This window comes from Chrysochloris asiatica, unplaced genomic scaffold, assembly GCF_000296735.1.
Source record: "Chrysochloris asiatica unplaced genomic scaffold, ChrAsi1.0 scaffold00081, whole genome shotgun sequence".
In the NCBI taxonomy this organism is placed as follows: domain Eukaryota; kingdom Metazoa; phylum Chordata; class Mammalia; order Afrosoricida; family Chrysochloridae; genus Chrysochloris; species Chrysochloris asiatica.
In genome coordinates this window covers 3071992-3091637 of record NW_006408599.1, presented here as the reverse complement: position 1 = coordinate 3091637, position 19646 = coordinate 3071992, and the positions used below count along the sequence as shown (strand labels likewise).

Here is a 19646-nt window from a genome sequence, read left to right as displayed (position 1 = left end):
ACATACTGTACTACAGAGCTACCCTCTAATTCGTCAAAAAGATGGAAGAACTGCAGCACCTCCAAGAGACAGCACACAGCTCAGGGCAACTGAGCAACAAGCTATAATGAAATACAGGAAGGTTTATTTAGTGAGGGTTGGGGGAACAGGACTATTAATATTTCACAGGCATGAAAACTAGGGGCCCACATGATATATATGATGGCTTTTATTTGTGTTTTAGAATGAAACTATTTCTAATTCTTTGGAAGACATTTTTTGTGTTTAGGAAAAAAAATTTTTTGATGAGGATCTGTTTCACATTACTGTATGTAAAAGTGAAGTCTCGATAATGGGACTAGTGCCTAATTGGGTGAGTAGCTTGAGAAGTACTACCTGTGTCCCAGCTTAACAGTAACTTCGAAATCTATTGCTTAACTCTTCATTCTTACAAGCCAAAGGGCCTATAACTCTACTTTTGGACTGAGAAAAGGAATGAAAGATTAGAAACATTCAACCGCTTATAAATTTTAGCAATGTCCAAAGAGGGACTAAAATTGACTGAAGCTCACCAGAGTCCCAGCTCTAGCAATATTGTCATCTATTTTACAATATTTTCACCAATCCAATCCTAATATTTTCTTTTTACAATGCCATCAACTGCTGTACAAATAAATTCTAGATAAAATATGACATGATTTTTTTTTTTTTTACAAATAGATACAAATGTTGACCAAATATGCTACATTAACTATGTACACCTTATTTCTCCAGAGACAGGGATAGTCCTTATTTTCAGATGATTGATCATTTACACTGAGACCCTGAGGAACTACCAGCTTCCTGCTCCTGAATGCTGCCCTTATTCTTTCTCTGCCTTATTAGAAGCTTATCCTGCACTTTAATCCCATCATTAAGAAAGAATCCTGGAAAGAAAAATCAAGCCCTTCTAAAGATCTTCTTGGGACTTTTCTTTCCCTATCCCAGAAACAATCAAGATTGTTTATTATGATACAGTTTGAAAATGAGATTTTCCTTTTAATACAGAAAAATGAATGCCCTCCTTTTAAAAAAACAGAATGGTTTCAGGAATGGAGATGAAGTCTTCCAGCAGTCCTTACCCTCTGCACATCCATCGTTCTGTGATAGGTGGTTTGGTGAACACTTCCCCAGGAGTCCATTTGAAGGTCAAAGTGAATTTGGGCTGTACAATGTAGTTCCACTTTTCTATACACCCATGTGGTTTGGTACAAAAATATACTCTACTTCAAGTCCTTAACGACAGTGAAGGCTTCAGCTCTTCATGGGAAAACTACTAAGTAATAGGCTAAGTGCATTACAAATTTGTACCTGAATATTTCAGGTGTACTATTTGCTTTTGCTTTCTCAGCAAACTCTATCCAGGCTTTGTCTGGCCAAAAGGCTGATGCTGTCTTTGTACACACTATGGTTTAACAATCCAGGAGGCTAGTTCTATCTCCTTAGGCTTTGTAGTTGTGCATGGGTGTCGTCAGGGTCAGTTGCCCATTGGGAGCCACTTCATTGCCATCATCTTCCAACAATCCTGACACATCTGCATTGGGAATGCTGTCATGGTAGCTGCTGAAACTGATATTATCTTCTTTCAGCTCGATGGTCCAAAAAGGGGCATTCAGTTTCCGGTTTTGGTATTCCCGGTACATGTATACAGCCCCAACAAATCCCATCAGCAGCACCACTACAATGATGATGACTGTCAAAATGATGATGTTAAACTGGGTCCATGATACATCAGCTAAAGCTGAAGTACTGTTTTCAGAAGAGTTTACTGAAAAGATAGTCTGCAGAGTTGTGGGGGTAAATGTACTATTTATAACAGGGGTGGGCACTGATGTGGTCAGAGAGGCATTGGGAACCAAAATGGTAGAACCTTCACGTGTTGGAACAATAACTTCTGAAAATAAAAAACAGAGAATGAAATGTAAAAGACAAAACGATTTAGTTTTGAGAAACAATAAAAGAAATACACATGGGAGTGGAAGTTGATGTGGAATGTTGATCATGATACTCTTCTTTAAGGTAAGGCAAGTTAAAGACAATTTTAAAAGAAATATAATGGTAAGAATCAGAAACTGGAAAGCTAGGCTACTATTTTCATGACTGTTTTCCAAATGTACAACATCTATATTAAAATCTGTGGGAAAATGCTAATGTTGCACTTTTCCATCCGTCCTCACTCTTGGATAGATTTGTACAAATTCCTGAAAAGGCAGCAAACATGTCACTACAGAGTCCTAAATTACTTGACTAAAAATAATAGGAATATATAGCAATCACCTGAACTAAAATAAGTCCAACATATTTGATAGCATTTCATAAGGGTAAAAATTCTCCTCAAGGGAGGTAAGAACAAAATTGGAAAGACTGTTTTTCTAGTTATATCTAAAAAACAATTTGAAAGTCCAAACTTGATGTCAGCCATGAGAGAAAACAGCCTTCCTTTAATTCAAGGTATAATTCTTCCTTTGTGGGGATTATGGCTATTTTTTAATTAAGGTACTACACATTGTACCTCTAATGGCTGTAAAATTTAATGGGAAAATTCAAGGTTTTGGAATCAAATAGCACTGTGTGGCTATGGATATGTCAGTCTTTTTAAACTTGAGGTTCTTCATCTATAAATAGAAACAATAATATCTACTTTGTAAGAGTTCTTGGGGAGGATTATATGAGGCAACGCATATACAAACTTTATCAAATTTAATGTTTGCTGTGCCTGGTACAAGGTAGGTACTCAGCTAAACAATTCCTATTATTATTGACATATGTCCACCATCTAACAGGAAAGCAAAACATAGTTTGTAGAAGGTCAAAGTCTAATCTTTTTGTGATCTAATAAATCCTGAATATCTCTTAACTCATCCTGAATTTATAATCATCAATAATTTTAATGTAAACCCTTATTTAACTTGCCTATAAAAAATACTTTTCTAAATAAATATCTTTTTTTTAGAAATTAAAATCAAAAGGATTTAAAAATATTAAAATACCCAAATGAATATTATTATCCTTTCTTTCATAGTACATGGAGAAACTTAGACCCAAAGTTAGGACTGATGCTAGAACGAACTCTAGTTTCTCAGCTGGAACTCTAGCCTGCTTGGAAAGACCTTTGATGATCATCGGAAGTGATGAGAATATAGGAGTCAAGGGATAAAGGAAATGATAGGACTTTTCAATTATTAACAGAAAATATACATGAAAAAAAAATGTGAGGCCACTTCAATGACTTTGTCTTGGTCCTTAGATTTCTAGAGTTGACTTTGGAGCATTGGGAGAGCAGGAGGAATGGAAGAAAACCTCTTTAGGCACATATCTATCAAATGCTATTTCCAGAAATGTCTTCTTGTGGACTGGAAGGCTTTACAAAACTAAAGGTAGCTGTCCTCAGATTTTCACTGCTAGGCTTAGAGAATAAATTTACAGCCTTACATGAAGTTTTACCTTTCTTGATGCAATCTCCCTCGAGGTTGTGAACATAACCTTCTAGGCAGTTCTCACACTCAAACCCAGTGGTATTATGGAGGCAATTAATGCATTCACCACTCTCAGGCTTGCAAATCTTTGGAGTCTTAACGGGGTCCACGTGGCCATGACATTGGCACTGTATACAGATGCTGTCAGAATTGTAATAACCATTTTCACATTTATTGCAGTTCCGGCCTGTGTAACCATCTTTACACTGGACACATTTAGGCTCCAATTCACCCAATTCTAAAAGAAACAAAACAACAATATCATTTAGTATGTGCTACATTACAATGAAAATATGCAAAACAATTACTAATTTTCAACAACAGCTTATAACTGTTTTGTTCATTCTATTCATACTATTTAGTAGCTTTATTGAAATATATTTCATGTATCAAGCAACTCACACATTCAAAAGTGTACAATTCAATGGTTTTTCGCATAATCAGAGTTCTACTATTGAAAAAGATTTTAACTTACCATTTTAGTATACCTCTTCGTAGTGTGATCTTTACTAATTACTGAATCCTGGGCCTCAGTTTCCCATCATTAAAATAAAGGAATTCAGCCAGGTAATACTTAGATTGCTTTTAGCAAAAAAAGACGGCAGTTGAATGAATTCAACACCCATTCAAAATGGTAAGCCAAAAAAAAAATAGCTCTATGTATTTTAAAATATATATTACATGCATTGGTGTTGTTGCTGTTAAGTGCCATTGAGTTGGTTCCAACTCAGCAATCATGGATAAGGTTTCCGACAGCGGCTGACATTCTTGACCTGCTATATTTTTCATATATATATTAAAATATATATATATATATATATATATATATATTTTCTATATGCCCCAGTCGGACCCTCTCTCCCCTAAACTATATGTGTGTGTGTGTGTGTGTGTGTGTGTGTATGGAGCACAAGGTCAACAGTTCAAACTCACCAGTCATCCCTTGAAAACCCCATCCAGGGTCTCTATGAGTCAAAACTGACTCCATGGCACTTTAAAACACACTCCAAAAAGCCAAATTCAAGACACTGAACTAAATGAAGAACTAGGCATTAGGATTGGAGGAAGACTCATTAACAACTTGTGATATGCAGATGATGCTACCTTGCTTGTTGGAAGTGAAGAGGACTAAAAATATTTACTGATGAAGATCAAAGATATGTCTTCAGTACCGACTACACCTCCACATAAATAAAGCAACCAGACCAATAAGCAACATCATGATAAGGGGAAAAAAGACTGACACTGACAGAGACTTCATTTTATTTGGATCCACAATGAATGCCTACAGAAACAGCAATTAAGAAATCACGTAACATTTTGTACTGAACAAGTCTGCTGCAAAAGACTTCTTTAAAAGCAAAGAAGTCATTTTGTGCATAAAAGCAAAATGTCACTTTGAGAACTAAAGTGAGACTGACCCAAACCATGGTATTCTCAATTGCCTCACATGCATAAGAAAGCTAGACAAAGAATAAAGAAGACAGAAGAAGAATTGATGCCTTGGATCTTGGTGTTGGCAAGAAAATATTGAAAATACCATGGACTGCCAGAAGGATAAACAAATCTGTCTTGGAAGATGTACAGCCAGAATGTTCCTTAGAAGTGAGAATGGTAAGCCTTTGTCTCATGCACTTTGGAAATGCTATCAGGAAGAGGCCAGTTTCTAGAGAAGGACATTATGCTTCCTAAAGTAGAGGATCAGCCAAAATAGTAAGATTCTTAATGAGACGGATTGACATAGCGGCTGCAACCACAGCCTTCAGCCTGGATTAGACCTCAATGTAAAAACAGAAAACAAAAAAATCCTCACAAACGAACTAATGAATAGCATCATGATAAACAGAGAAAAGATTGAAATTGTCAAAAACTTCACTTTGCTTGAATCCACTATTAATGCTCATGGAAGCAGCAGTCAGTAAGTCAAATGACCTACTGCATTAGGCAAATCTGCTGTACAGACCTCTTGAAAATGTTAAAGGGCAAAGATGTCACTTGCGGACTAACATGCACCTGATCAAGCCGTGGTGTTTTTAAATGCCTCATGTGCTGCATGATAAGCACTGGATTGCTAACTGCAAGATTGGAATTTCAAACCCACCAGCCGGTGCTCAGAAATCCCATACAGGGTTGCTATGAATCATAACTGACTCAACAGCACACGACCACCAGCAGCAGAGAGGTGATGAAAAGCAAGGGAGGAAGAAAGGAAACAATTCCAAACAAGAACCATTCAGCTAAACTGCTTCTAACTTCCTAACAGAAATGATGCAAAATGAATGTTTATTGTTTTAAGCCACTAAATTGTGGCATAATTAGTTATGCAGTAGTAGACAACTAAAACACCCACAATAAGAGTTAAAAATATTTGTAATATTACTCTATATAGCTAGAAGTAATCAACATTATGTAACACCCAGTAAAAGGTAATTAGTGAGTGAAGCCATCAAATATGTGAGCACTTTATGTCTGGATAAGAAGTTTCCTTTCTCCTTCTCCTTGCAATCCCTGTATTAACTTACATTGCTTTTAGACATTTTTAAATCTCATACATATTTGAATCAGATTGCAAGACAAAGCTTCGTTGTTTTTCCAATTCCTTTTCACTTACCATATGCAGAGCTTTATTCATCAAAGCTATTGATAAGGGATTCACTATTTTTCCCCCTAAAATGAAGATTTAGAGAAAGGCCTTACTTATGATGCAACTGCCTGTAGATGTCACTGCTGAACAAGGACAGTGAAGACATTCTTTATTGGCATCAGGACTCTGATAAAAGCCTTCTTTGCACTCTTCACAGTGATCCCCTTTGCTATTTCCCTGGCAGTTTAAACAAGCACCTAAAAGGAGGGGGAAAAAAGTTAAAGATTAACTTTGAAAGTAAAACAATTTTCAAAAAAGCATGACTGCAACAAAAAGAGTTAACCAGAAAAAGCGATAGGCAATGGACAGAGTTGAATTCTACCCCGTCTTATTTCTACATTTGCCACATCTCTATGTTTTAAATAGCAAACTCCTTAGAGAATAGCTAAGCACATCCGTGGAGTTGCATAAGCTCTTTAATGGACTGACTACATATCAAAAGTAGGCTAACTATCTGCCATGAAAAAAATGAAAATCTATTAATAGAAGAATAGATACATTTTGTTACGTTTATAGTAAGGATGTTGCTGTTGTTGTTGTTAAGTACTGTGGAGTCGGTTCCGACTCAGTGCCCTTCCACATGGTTTCTGAAGCTGCAAATCTTTACAGGAACAGAAAGCCTCATCTTTCTCCCACAGAACAGCTGGTAGTTTCCAACTGCTGACCTTGAGGTTAGCAGCCCGATTCGTAACCACTATGCTGTAGTTAGAATGCTGTTGTTGTTGTTGTTAAGTGCCGTCAAGTCAGTTCCGACCCATAGCGACCCTGAACACGGTTTCCGAGGCTAAGAATCTTTACGGGAGCAGAACACCTCATCTTTCTCCCGCGGAGCAGCTGGTAGTTTCAAACTGTTGACCTTGTGGCTCGCAGCCAGATTCGTAACCACTACGCTACCAGAGTTAGGATACTCTAGTTAAATAATTAAACTAAACCTGCATGTATGACCATGTGCAAACAAACCTTAAAAGCACTGGTTGAAAGAAGCAGACTGCAGAATGATACATATAGAAAGACAATACTTATGCAAAATCATACTTAGCATTATTAAGTATATGGATACAGAATATGCTAAACATATGAACACATACATGCATAGCAAAAAATAAATGCACACTAAGAAGATATGGGTAAATTTTATGCTCTGCTTATATCTGTGGAAGGAGGTAGAAAAACATGACTAGGGAGGAAAACAGAGAGGACCCCAACTTGACTTGAAAGGTTCTATTTCAAATACAGTTGATCCTTGAACAACACAAGGATTTGAGGCACCAACCTGCCCCGATGCAGTAAAAAATCCCAGCATAACTTTTGACTCTCCAAAAACTTGACCACTAACAACCTACTGTTGACTGAAGCCTTACCAATAAAATAGTTGACTAACACATATTATTTATGTTATAATGTATTATATACTGTACCTACATAAAAGCTGCTTTTTCAACATGAGATAAAAAAGTATTTCACAAAAAGTGCGAAGTGTAGCTGCAGCGACAGTGTCAGACCTCCATCGACAGCACTTATCAAGCAAGTCAACTTTTTCTTGTAATACCATGACCTTTCTATTCTTGGGAGCATTCCTGCATCACTAGTGGCACTTTGTATAGGTCTAATGGTGTTAGTTACGACCTATGGTATTGTAGCAAACATGATTAAAAATGCTCCAGAACTGTGAGAGATCACTTTTTACTAAAATATGCAATTTACTGGCGAGATGAACCACTCGCCACAGAATGATTAGCAGTGCACAGAGTTGTTTTTGTTTTTGTTTTTTAATTCCATATATCCGTGGACCTACACAATTCAAACCTGTCTTGAACTGTGCAGATCTTAACTGTATATAATTATACACACATATGCATAAATGTGGTCGTGGTGTGGCACTGGGTGTTAATGCACTGAACTGCAAAGTTGGTTTGAACTGCAAGGTTGGCGGTTCAAGTTCACCAGCTGCTTCTTGGAAACCCTATACAAGGTCGCTGTAAGTAGGAACTGACTCGATGATACTTAATAACAACAACAACACACACACACAAGGAAAGAATTAGATCTAAACCTCAAGAGTGAGGACCTCAAAGTTTTAACATCCTCTTTTGGAGTCCTGGTGTTGCGCTGCAAGTCACTGTGCTGGACTGCAAGGTTGCTTTGAATTACAAGGTCTATAGAGTTCAAGCTCACTAGCCTTTCCTTGGAAAACCTACACAGGGTTGCTATGAGTCGGAACCAGTTCAAAGGCACTTAGCAACAACAATAATGTATAACTAGGGATCATAGTGGCTCCATATAAGCACTGAACTGTGAACCAACCACAAAGTCACGGCTCAAGCCCACCAGCCACTCAGCAGGAGAAAGATGAGGCTTTCTGCTCCCACAAAGAATGAAAGCCTTGGAAATCTTAGACTCAATGGCACTTAACAATAACGACATGTATAAACAAACATGAAGCAAAGTGCAAAGACATTAATATTAATTCTGAGTGGTGTGGGTACATGGAACTTGTTATATGTTATCCATTTATTTTTATATTCAAAAATTCAAAATAAAGTAAATGAATAAAGAAAATTAAAAGGAGGCAAGCCACGTTATATTTTTTATAACAATCCTCCTTTGGTACTCTATTAGTCAGGCTGTTCCACAGACACTGAAGTAGCAGGACATCTGAATACAGGAAGTGAGAACATGCAGTGTAATTTACATTGCTTCTTTAAGGGGTCACAGAGATTCAAAGGCCAAAATGATTACTGCAGAAACAAGAGAGTATAAAGTCTCAACATAGAAATCTAAGAAGGTAACGAAATTTTCTATGACACGCTAAATACATTTCTTTTTCTTGCTAGTGAAATAGTTACAAAAAAAAGAGAAGAGAAAAATGAGGTTGAGCAATAAAATAGTCTGACTATTGGATCAAGATTTGAAAAACCCAAAGAATGAAATGTTATAAAATGAACCACTGACCTTGCAGATCTATAACTGACTTGGCAGTCCAGCACATTAACCCACAGTGCCTCTTCCCCCAGATCTTATGATATCCTGATAGCTCTTTAACTATGTGTCTTTGGGACAATAAACATAAACTAGGAAATTGTTTATTTCGGTTGTAATAAAAACATCTTAAATGCAAAAGTATTCTGTGGATTGGAAAAATCAACACCTGCATTATATATAAAATCAATCTATCTGCTCGCCTCATGCTAAATATGTTCAATGGAAATATTTTTAATGAGATTCGAATAAAGTGATAAATTTTATTACAAAAATATGTCACAAAATTTAATGGTTCCATAGTAGAATATGGATGTTTGGGCAGTATACATTCTGAGAATACGCCCTTTGCCTGTGACTAATCTTGAGGGAAAAAAAGTCTTGCTGCTACCAAATGGCAGCTTTTAAGACTCTGACCTTCAAAATGGCCCATATAATGTTACTGGTCCGACATGCTTATGATTGTTTGTTTGTTTCTTACTACTCTAGATAAGACCCCAGGAAGCATGGTGGCTCTGTATGAAAAGTACTGGACTGTGAACCACAAGGTTGGCGGTTCAAGGCCACAAACTACTCCTTGGGAGAAAATAAAGCTTTCTGCTCCCACAAAGATATAAAAACCTCGCAAGCCCTATACTGGGTGTCTATGAGTTGGAATCAATTCAACAACACTTAACAACAAGACAAGATCCCAAGCCTTTGTGTTTATTAAATATTTTTCAGTCTATTAAAAGCCATTCATGTTAGAGTGTTTTGAAATATTTTCCAGAAGAATTTTTCTTCTATTTATGCATGCCATGTCCTATAATGAGAAGTCAATGAGAAACAATAACTCTAAATGGTAAATATATTATCTAAAAAATGAAGATGAAGTGCTAATGGTTGTACAACATGTAACTAAATAATGCCAATGAACTGTACATGTTGAAAATGGCAAATATGTCAGGTAATCACATAGAAACTCATTAGTTCTTAAAAATTCATCACTTCTACATTGCTTTAAAAATATTGTGCATATTAACAAATCTCTAGAGAAAGAAAACTGATACATTAAGAGAACAGATGGGACATAGATACATCAAAAAGCTAACAGCAGTTATGAGGTGGAATAGTATTTTTAGTGTTTTGTTTTCTACCTTGAATTTTAAATTGTCTCTACTCTGCCTGTATTACTTTTGTTTTTTACTATCTTGATCTTTCTGGATTATAAAATTAAAACATTATAAAATATATCATATAAAAATAGTAAAATATTTCAAGAACTCAAGCAATCTCAAGACATTCCATATAGAAACTTGAAACAGTGATTTTTATAATAAAGATCATATCTTTTAAGTCCATATACAGTAGAAGCAAATAATGTGATTTGCTTTTCTGACCACTTACTTTCTGATAGGCAGCGTAGACTGCCGATCAGAGAGTATCTATTTGACATTCATCAAATGACTTCTCTGCACTTCACTCTAATCTGCTAAATGGAAAAGTAATACTAATATAGGTAGCCCCTGATTTATGACATATTCAAGTAACTACAAATCACACAACCATCAGGTGGAGGCTTGTTTTGGATTATATACTATGTGTATAACTGGAGAAGCAGGAAGGATGGATGCTGAAGCTACAAGTTTATATGTAATATTTCCAACCCCCAAAAGCAAATAAAGATCAGATTTATAAAAACATTGATAATAAAAAGCAATAATAATGAAAACTTTCTGAAAAAAGAGAGAGATTCAACTTACATCGGACCTGACTTACAATAGTTGTTGGAATGGAACCCTATCATAAACTGGGGACTACCTGTATTTCAAAGGGGCAAAGACTGTGCTTTAATTTCTTCATCTATAAATGAAGAAAACTGAACTAGATAAAATTAAAATTCCTTAAAAAAAATCAATCTCCTTTTATGATAAAAAATATATACATAAATTAGCTAAAGTTTTAACTTTGTTTATTGTTCTCTGCCTAAAGCAATGCTGCCTTAAAATTCACATTCTCTTTGCTGATAAATGGCCAAAGGGGTGGATCATTAAAACAACACAAAACAAAACAAAAACTCTAAACAACACAAAAACAAATGAGTGTTTTCTGAAGCTGATCTCATGCTCCTTGGCTACACATCTCAAAAATCTGGTAGGAGTAACCAAGAAAGTAACTGACCACAGAAAAGAATGCCGGGCTCCTTTCCAACCAAATTCTGGGATGCTTTGAAAATGCAAATTGCCAACTGTAAAAGGTCTTTTCCCTTATTTATCTTGCTATTTCATTCTTTATATATAAATCTATTTAGAAAGACATCAAGGTACTTTTTGTAGGAGGAAATGCCTGATCCCATCTGCAGGATGGAAAGCGAAGTTTAACCTACCAAATAGAAAGAGGACCAGTGTGGTTGGGCCTAAGAGAACGAAATATATATATATATATATATATAGAGAGAGAGTAAGAGAGAGAGAGAGAGAGAGAGAGAGAGATCAATCTTATTCCCAGAGTGATGGGAAGACACTGGAAGATGTAAGCATGGGGATAACATAATTCCATTTTACATTTTAAAAGATCACTCTGGTTGCTATATGGAGAGAAGCCTATGATGGGGCCAGTGGGAGCAACAAGAGGAGAGGCAGAGAGATCAAATGAGAGGGATCAGTGTAGTTCAGAGCGATGATAGTGGCTTGGACAAATGTGACGGCAAAGACACCCCAATCAATGCTCAGAGGTTGAGTGAGGCAGATCTGTCAGAATTGACTAAGAAGAAAAAGCTTCTTGATATAGGAAGAAAATCAGGGGAGTGATGTCCTGAAGGGAAGGAAATCACTGAGGAGTAAAAGGTGATCAAATCGGTCAAATTGCTGAGGTTAAGTTACTCATCATGCGATATGATGCACACATGAAGGGACAACTGAATTCTGGAGAAAAGATACTATATATACTTAAAATTTTAATTAAAAAAATAACAGCTCTCACTCGCATCTATTTTAAAGGAAATATATGTTCAGTTGGGTCCTGGTGTGGCACTGTAGAATAAGCAATGAGCTGCTAATCACAAGGTCAGCAGTTCAAACCCACCAACTACCCCTGGGAAACCCTATCCAGGTCTCCATGAGTCAGGATTGACTCAACAGTGCTTAACAACAAAAGCAGCAACAAAATGCTCAAAAACTAAAACTCTAGACAGAAGAAACACCACCACTCCAGGAAACCACTAAGACTTTGAATACTTACCCTTTTTTAGTATTCCCTTATATATTGAGGCTTAACTTTTGCCTTTGTAATAGTCTATTCCTATGGCACATGGCATTTTATATTCTGGCTTTATCATGATTCCATGTTATATCATTCTTTAAAACATTTTAATAGCAACATTAAATAATAGTACCACTGATTGCCTGTGATGAGCCAGACATTGTATGTGTATTAAGGAATTTGCATATATATTGTATTCAATCTTCACAACAGTTACTGCTATTATCCTAAATTTACAGATGAGGAAGCAGATTAAGTAATTTGAGCAAGGTAAAGTCCAGAATTGACTTTCTGTGCTCTTAATTATACATTGTTTAAATAATACAATTTACTTGCTTCTCTATTGTCAGAAATTGTTTTGTCTAATTAGGAATATCAACAGTCACTTTGGTGATCTATGGACATAAAGCTTATTATGAATTTAGAATTATTTCTTCTGCATAGTTGTGGTTAAGTGCCTTTTGAGTTGGTTGTGATTTATAGCTACCCTGTATAGGGTTTCCGAGGTGTGCCTGGTGGGTTCTTCTGTATGTTGTTGTTGTTAAGTGTCGTTGAGTCAGTTCCGACTCATAGCGAACCTGTACGAGCAGTCCAGTGCTTATCCCACAGAGCCACACCAGGATTTCCAGAAATGGAATTACTAGATTAAAGAAGTATTTTTAAGACTTTTGATATATATTGGCAAATTGCTTTTCAAAAGACTTTTTTCCCAATGCATCTTACAACGAAATGATTACTTTAATATTGAAAATGCAAGGTACGGAAAAAGACTAGATGGCGTAGGGATTGTGGGGAGGGTATGTAGGGTGGTAGAGAGAAAAAGGACAGTGAAATTATAGTAAGTGGCCACCAGAGGGCAACCACATCACAAACGCACATTTAACACAAAAGGCGAATTTTATGTAAAGCTGCCAGTTTTAAATCAAGTATTTGCTCTCCTTCACGTTAAATTATACGTTTCCAAATAGAGAAACTCCAAAAGGAGTTCGCTTATTTCATTACTAGCTGCTTTTGGAAAATATAACCATGAAAATAAATGTATTATCTCCAGAGCAAAGAGAGGTTAGGATTTACTTGACATTAAAGAAAACGGCATCACTGCTGCAAGGAAAATTACAAGTGAGAACTGAAACGTACAGTACTTTCTAGTACTGTCAAAGTTAAGTGGACTCAGTATGATGAAGTATTCCTATTGTTTACCCATGACTGAAATGCATTTATCCTATGTGTTTTTCCATTCATTTGTTCATTTATTCATTAAACATTTATTGACAACTTCCTATGTGTCAAGTGCTGCACTAGAGATTACATAGACTGTGGTGAAGAAAACTGATAATTGCTCCGCCCTTGTGGAGCTAACATTCATGACTCATAATCATACAAATATAAATGGTGCTAAATGCAATGAAAAACCCGCAAACGTATATGAAAATAGACAATGGGAGGGCTGTCATTTAGTCTTCAGCCTCAGGGAATGCTTTCTAAGGACCCCCAAACCCACTGCCACTGAGTCCATTCTAGCTCACAGTGACCCTATAGGACAGAGTAGAACTGTCCCATTCTAGCTCACAGTGATCCTATAGGACAGAGTAGAACTGTCCCATTCTAGCTCACAGTGACCCTATAGGACAGAGTAGAACTGTCCCCTAGGGCTTCCGAGTCTGTAAATCTTTACAGAAGCAGACTGCCTCATCTTTCTCCTACGGAATTGGCTGGTGGATTTGAACAGCTGACCTTCTGACTAGAATTCCAGCAGTTTAACCCACTGTGCCACCACAGTTCCTTCTTTCTAAGGAAATGATGGAATATGATTTGACAAATCAAGGGAATAAGGGTGGGAGTAAGGTAGATTAGACAGACCCTTCTAGGCAGAAGAGTGATCATGTATGAGAAATTAGAGACCAGGGAAATGGCTCATTTTAGAAACAGAAGCCAATGTGACTAGATCACAGATATTAAGGAAAAAGAATAGCTCAAAATAAAATGTTGTTGTTGTTATATACTGTCAAGTCAGTTCCGATTCATAGCACCCTGTAAAGAAAGGGTTTCCAAGGAGTGACTGGTGAGTTTGAACCACCAACCTTGTGGTTCAAACTAACCTTGTAGTCCAGTGCATTAACACACAGCACCACATCAGGACTCCCAAAATAAAACAGGTAGGTCAAATAAAATAATAATATAAATTCTTCTAAGTAAAATTTTTTTCACCATAGAGAATTAAATAAAGTATAAGATTTTAACACAGATTTTCTAGGACACTTTCGATATCAAATTTTCTGTTAATTTGTTCTCAGAAATACACGTACTATTCAGATTACTGTGTCCTGATATATATTTTTTTTGGTGGGGGTGGAGCGGAGAATCTCTAATCCTTATATTTAGGATGAATATTTAGTTAAGATTACCTAGATGTGGTTCTCTTTGTTTTGATATTGCTTGGTATTTGCTGAGCTTTCTGAATCTTTGGATTGATGTAATTCCTCCATTTGGAAAATGGTCATTACCTCTTCAGATACTGTTTCTGTTCCAATATCTCCCTCCTCACTTCCTGAGACTCGAATTGCATATACATGCAACCTTTGGGCTATATTTTAAATGTCTTTCCTGCACTGTTCTATTTTTTCCATGCTTCATTTAGTTATTTTGAATTGAACTGTCTTCAAGTTTACTATTATTGTTTTTTTCCTGCTCTTCCACAATCTGCTTTAATCCATGCAATGAGTCTTAATTTCAGATGTTGTGTTTTCAGTTCTAGAATGTCTACTGAATTATTTTTTACAGTTTCCAGTTCTCTGTTGAATTTTTTCCTCTTCACATAGTTTTCCTCTATTTTCTTAAAACAGTAATTTTGTTTATTTAAAAATCTTTGTAGGCTAACTATAATATTTAGATTATCTGTGGATCTACTTCCATTGTTAATTTTTTTATCTTTATTATTAGTCACATTTTCCTGCATCTTTGCATTGTATAGTACTGAGTATATATGCCAAACAGAGTGCATAACAGAACTAGGGAGGGACCCCCTTTCCTTTGTTAGGCAGATATAAGAAGAGGATTACCTCAACTCAAGCAGAAACTGAGCTGTACTGAGGTTGGAATTGAGTTTTAGCATAAGTCAGCTCACCTCTGATTCATCATTATTCCTTGATCCTGGTCCTCCCAGGTTTTTGACTGAGAGTCTGACAGGCCTGTGTTCCTCAGCCCTGAAAGACTACAAGAGATTCAGCACTGCTCTTTGGCAGTTCAGGTCCCAGGCTACACATCTGCAGAATCTGGCAAGGAGGAAGAAATAGTTGTATGTTGTAGAAGGCTTTCTTTCTCCAAAGAATTCTTGTTTCCTGAATACTACAAGACTGAACGAGGTTTGTTTTGACCTTTTTGGCATTGCTCTCCCCCTCCTACATAGTCAGTCAATGTTCTTTGGTAAACTGGCCTGGATTTGGATCTCCTCTTGTTTCCAACCTATCAAGCAAGTTCCAGACAACTGCTCTAGCATCTTCTTGTATCTTTCCTAGTAAAATTCCTTTGCTTATGCCAAGTCTGCTCCTTATCCTGTGCCCAGAATTAGCAAATATCCCCCAGGAAAAAGATGGCTGGTGACCATCACCTCACGCAGGAAGAGTTCTACCATTTCTGGGGAGTTTTAGTTTATCACACTCTTATTTCTTCCATAGTTCTCCAACCTTTAAATATGTATATTCCAAGTATTGTAGCAGGAGCTTGGTTGCTGTGACCAGTAACGCCTTACTTAGACAAGAAAGACCCTTACCATCTTGGAAGAATTAACCTTTATCTGAAGGAATTAAAAATAAAGAGAACAATGGACTAATTAAATAATGAAATGAGGAAAATGTGTACCTGTGAGGGCATCACAACTGGCAGAACGATTACTGCATTGGCAGGGTAGGCAGCCACTCTTGGTGAAGCCATAATATCCATCCTGGCATCGGTGACATGTAGAACCAGTGACACCCACTTTGCACTGGCATTTCCCAGAACTACAAATAAAAGACAATGAACAAAGATAAATCAATTTGAAAGTTTCATTGACAAACATTCCGTCACAGATGATTTTAATGCAGCAAACAGATTGAACTAGATTCCAGTTACTTCAAGTATTATGAGTAATACTTATTTTGAACTGGAAGTTGAAGAGCAGCACTACTATATAAATTCTGTTAACCTGGTACTAATACTAGTAATTTGTGACAAATTAGCCCTCTGTATTTGGGTAGTTTAAAATAACTGATAAAGAAGTCTGTCTAACAAGCATGAAGACAGAGAACTGGTAGCACTGCTATCTTGCATTCCTGTATCCATCCCACAGTTCCACTGTAATCCACCTTGCCCAATCTGTAGTAGAGAAGAAATACTACCTACCCTTCACCCAACCTAACTTCTGCCTGAAGACTATGAAGACCAAGATCTTAATGAATGTGTTAGGTGCTAAAAAGTTAATATAAATTCTCTACTTTGTGTTCAGGTTGTATTAAAATTATATTTCTGGGAGTAAAGTTAGAATTTACAATTAAGTAAATATGATTATAATGTTGTTGTTAAGTGCCACTGAGTTGGTTCCGACTCATAGAGACCATGTACAGGTTTTCCAAGGAGCAGCTGGTGGATTTGAAATGTCGACCTTATGGTTAGCAGTCCAGTGCTTATCCTACAGCACAACACCAGGACTCCATGACTATAATGTTGTTGCTGTTAAGTGCCGTCAAGACTCATCAAATCAGTTTTGACTCACAGCAGTGTTGGATAGGATTTCCAAGGAATGGCTGATGGGTTTGAACCATCAACTTTATGGTGAGAAGTCCAGTGCTTATCCTACAATGTCACACCAGGACTCCAAGACTATAATGTTGCTGTTATTGTTAAGTGCTGCCGAGTTGGTTCCGACTCATAGCGACCCTGTACAGGGTTCCCGAGGAGTGGTTGGTGAGTCTGAACTGCCAACCTGTGGTTCAAATTGACTTTGTGGGTGACTGCTTATCCTACTGTGCCACACCAGGATTCCATAACTGTAGTGTTGTTGTTGTTGTTAAGTACCGTCAAGTCGGTTCCGAGTCATCGTGACCCTGAATAGTGTTTCTGAAAAGTGACTAGTGAACTTGAACGGCCAACCTTGCAGTACAGCACATTAACCTACATCACCACGCCAGCACTCCATGACTATAATAGGGACCTTCATTTCTTTTGGAATTAAATCCAAAGAAAAATTTTAGATTATTAACTTAAAAAGAAGAAATCCATAGTAAGAAAAGTATCTGGTTTAGTATCCCATCTCTTCTTATTAACTTATTTTCTTTTCTTTATATCCATTATATCACGGATACCATCTCTTTTCAATCACTGAAACTTGAAACTTGGGTGCCATTTTAAATTACTCTTTTTCTCTCTTATCATCACTAAATCATAGTCAATATATCCCCAATTTCTGTCAAATTTTTTCTTTTGGTATTTCTACTTCTCTAGTATTTTCCCTTACAAGCCTTTCATTGGAAAATCAGTGGACTTGTGAGCTTAGGACCACACCCTCAGGACAACTAGGTTTATTAACATACCATAGGTATGGCATTGTAGACTAAAGCACTGGACCACAAGGTCTGTTTGAACCACAAGTTGTTCCTCAGATACCCTATACAGGGTTGCTATGAGTCCCAACTGACTCAGCTGCATTTAACAACAGTCTACAAATACAATGTTCTACATTCTGCTTTGGTGAATAGCAACTAGGGTCTTTATGTTGGTCTCTCCCTGTCTAGAGCAAAGAAGAGTGAAGAAAATTGGAGACTCAAGGAAGCAATTAATCCAAAGAACTAATGGACCACATAAACCACAACCTCCACTAGCCAGAAGAACCAGCTGATATCTCACTAACACTACTGACTGCTCTGGTCAGGATTACAATGCAAGGTCTTAGAGTAAGAGAAAAATATAGACTATAATTCAAAATCGTAAAAAAGACTTAATGGTCTGATAGAGGCTGGCGGAACCCCGGAGACTATGGACCTTAGACACCTTTCAAACCTGTAATGGAATTTACCCTTGGGGATTACCTGCCAAACAACCAACAGGCCTATAAAGTGAACAACCCCCATTGGGAATGTATTCTTGACAACAATCAACCACACAGGACCAAAAGGGCAGCATTTGCCCCAAAACAAAGTCCAAAAGGTAGGAAGGGGCAGTAAGAAGAGCAAATAGAAATAGGGAACCCAGGGAGGAAGTAGGAAGAATGCAGTTATAATAAGTAGATTGTAACTAATATCATGAAGCAAAATACATATAAATTGTTGAATAGGAAACTAATGTACTTTGTAAGCTTTTATCCAAACCACAATAAAATGTTTTAAAAAAACATATCTTTTCTCTTCATCAGCTTGGAAAATGTTTCCTGCCTTTAAGGCTTATTATCTCTTTAAATAAAATCTTTCCTGAAATGGTGCACACGGATCTTTTGGATTCCTAATATCACAGTCTCTTTATTACATATTTTTCATCTTAATTATGATCTGTTATATAGTCCATATGTGTAAATTTGACTATAAAAAACTACTTCATAGTTTTCTTATTATTCTTAAAATATAGCACAAGCCTATGGATTATGCACTATAATTACCAGACTCATGTCATACACCAGACTTAGGAAGTTTCCCAATTCCAGAGACTATATATGAGCCTTCTTGGTATTCTCAGAGACTAGTATAATGAATGGCCCATTGTAAGCATTTAATAACTGCTCAATAAATATGCAAACTAAAATTAAACCTTAAGCACTGGGAGGGATAAAGAAAGATGAAATACACTAATTAATAGGGTACTTAGAATAGTTTAAATGTTTTCCCTTGTTTCTAGAATGATGTGCTCATTCTGGAACTCAATATTTTAGACAGCAGCTGAGTAGATTTTGGCACTCATACTAGACAGGAGACAACTTAAGGTAGAACTGCTTTTCAATATATTTATTTATTTTAAAAAGAGAGAGAGAGAGAGCTCTTAATAATGAATCCCTATAGGGGAGTTAATTTTAGTTCAAGAGCCCAAGTTAAAATTCCTAATACACAGCTCTTAGACATACCAATTAAAGTAATCCCTTAATACTTCCCATACTCCTAACTTTGTAGTAAAAATAGAAATCTTGTTCTAAATTTGAAAGTGATTGGAATTCGTTCAACCAGTTCCATAGACTCCTGTTGACCTGGAGACTCCTGAGCCCCTGGACAAGGACATAGCCATGGAGTGCTACAGCTGGGAGTGATGTATCCAGCTGATATGGAGTGAGG

The 19646-nt window shown here is 36.7% G+C and overlaps 1 protein-coding gene across 1 annotated transcript in view; it reads right to left on the bottom strand.

Moving 5' to 3' along the window:
* Nucleotides 1-1460: 1460 nt before the first annotated feature.
* The window catches only part of MEGF9 (multiple EGF-like-domains 9), a 128729-nt gene continuing 110543 nt past the window's right edge, over nt 1461-19646 (bottom strand). The window contains exons 3-6 of the mRNA XM_006865675.1: nt 16216-16355; nt 6192-6335; nt 3463-3732; nt 1461-1912 (exon numbers count right to left, since the gene is read on the bottom strand). Of these exons, the coding sequence (XP_006865737.1) occupies nt 1461-1912; nt 3463-3732; nt 6192-6335; nt 16216-16355 (1006 nt within the window). The remainder of the gene's footprint in view (nt 1913-3462; nt 3733-6191; nt 6336-16215; nt 16356-19646) is intronic.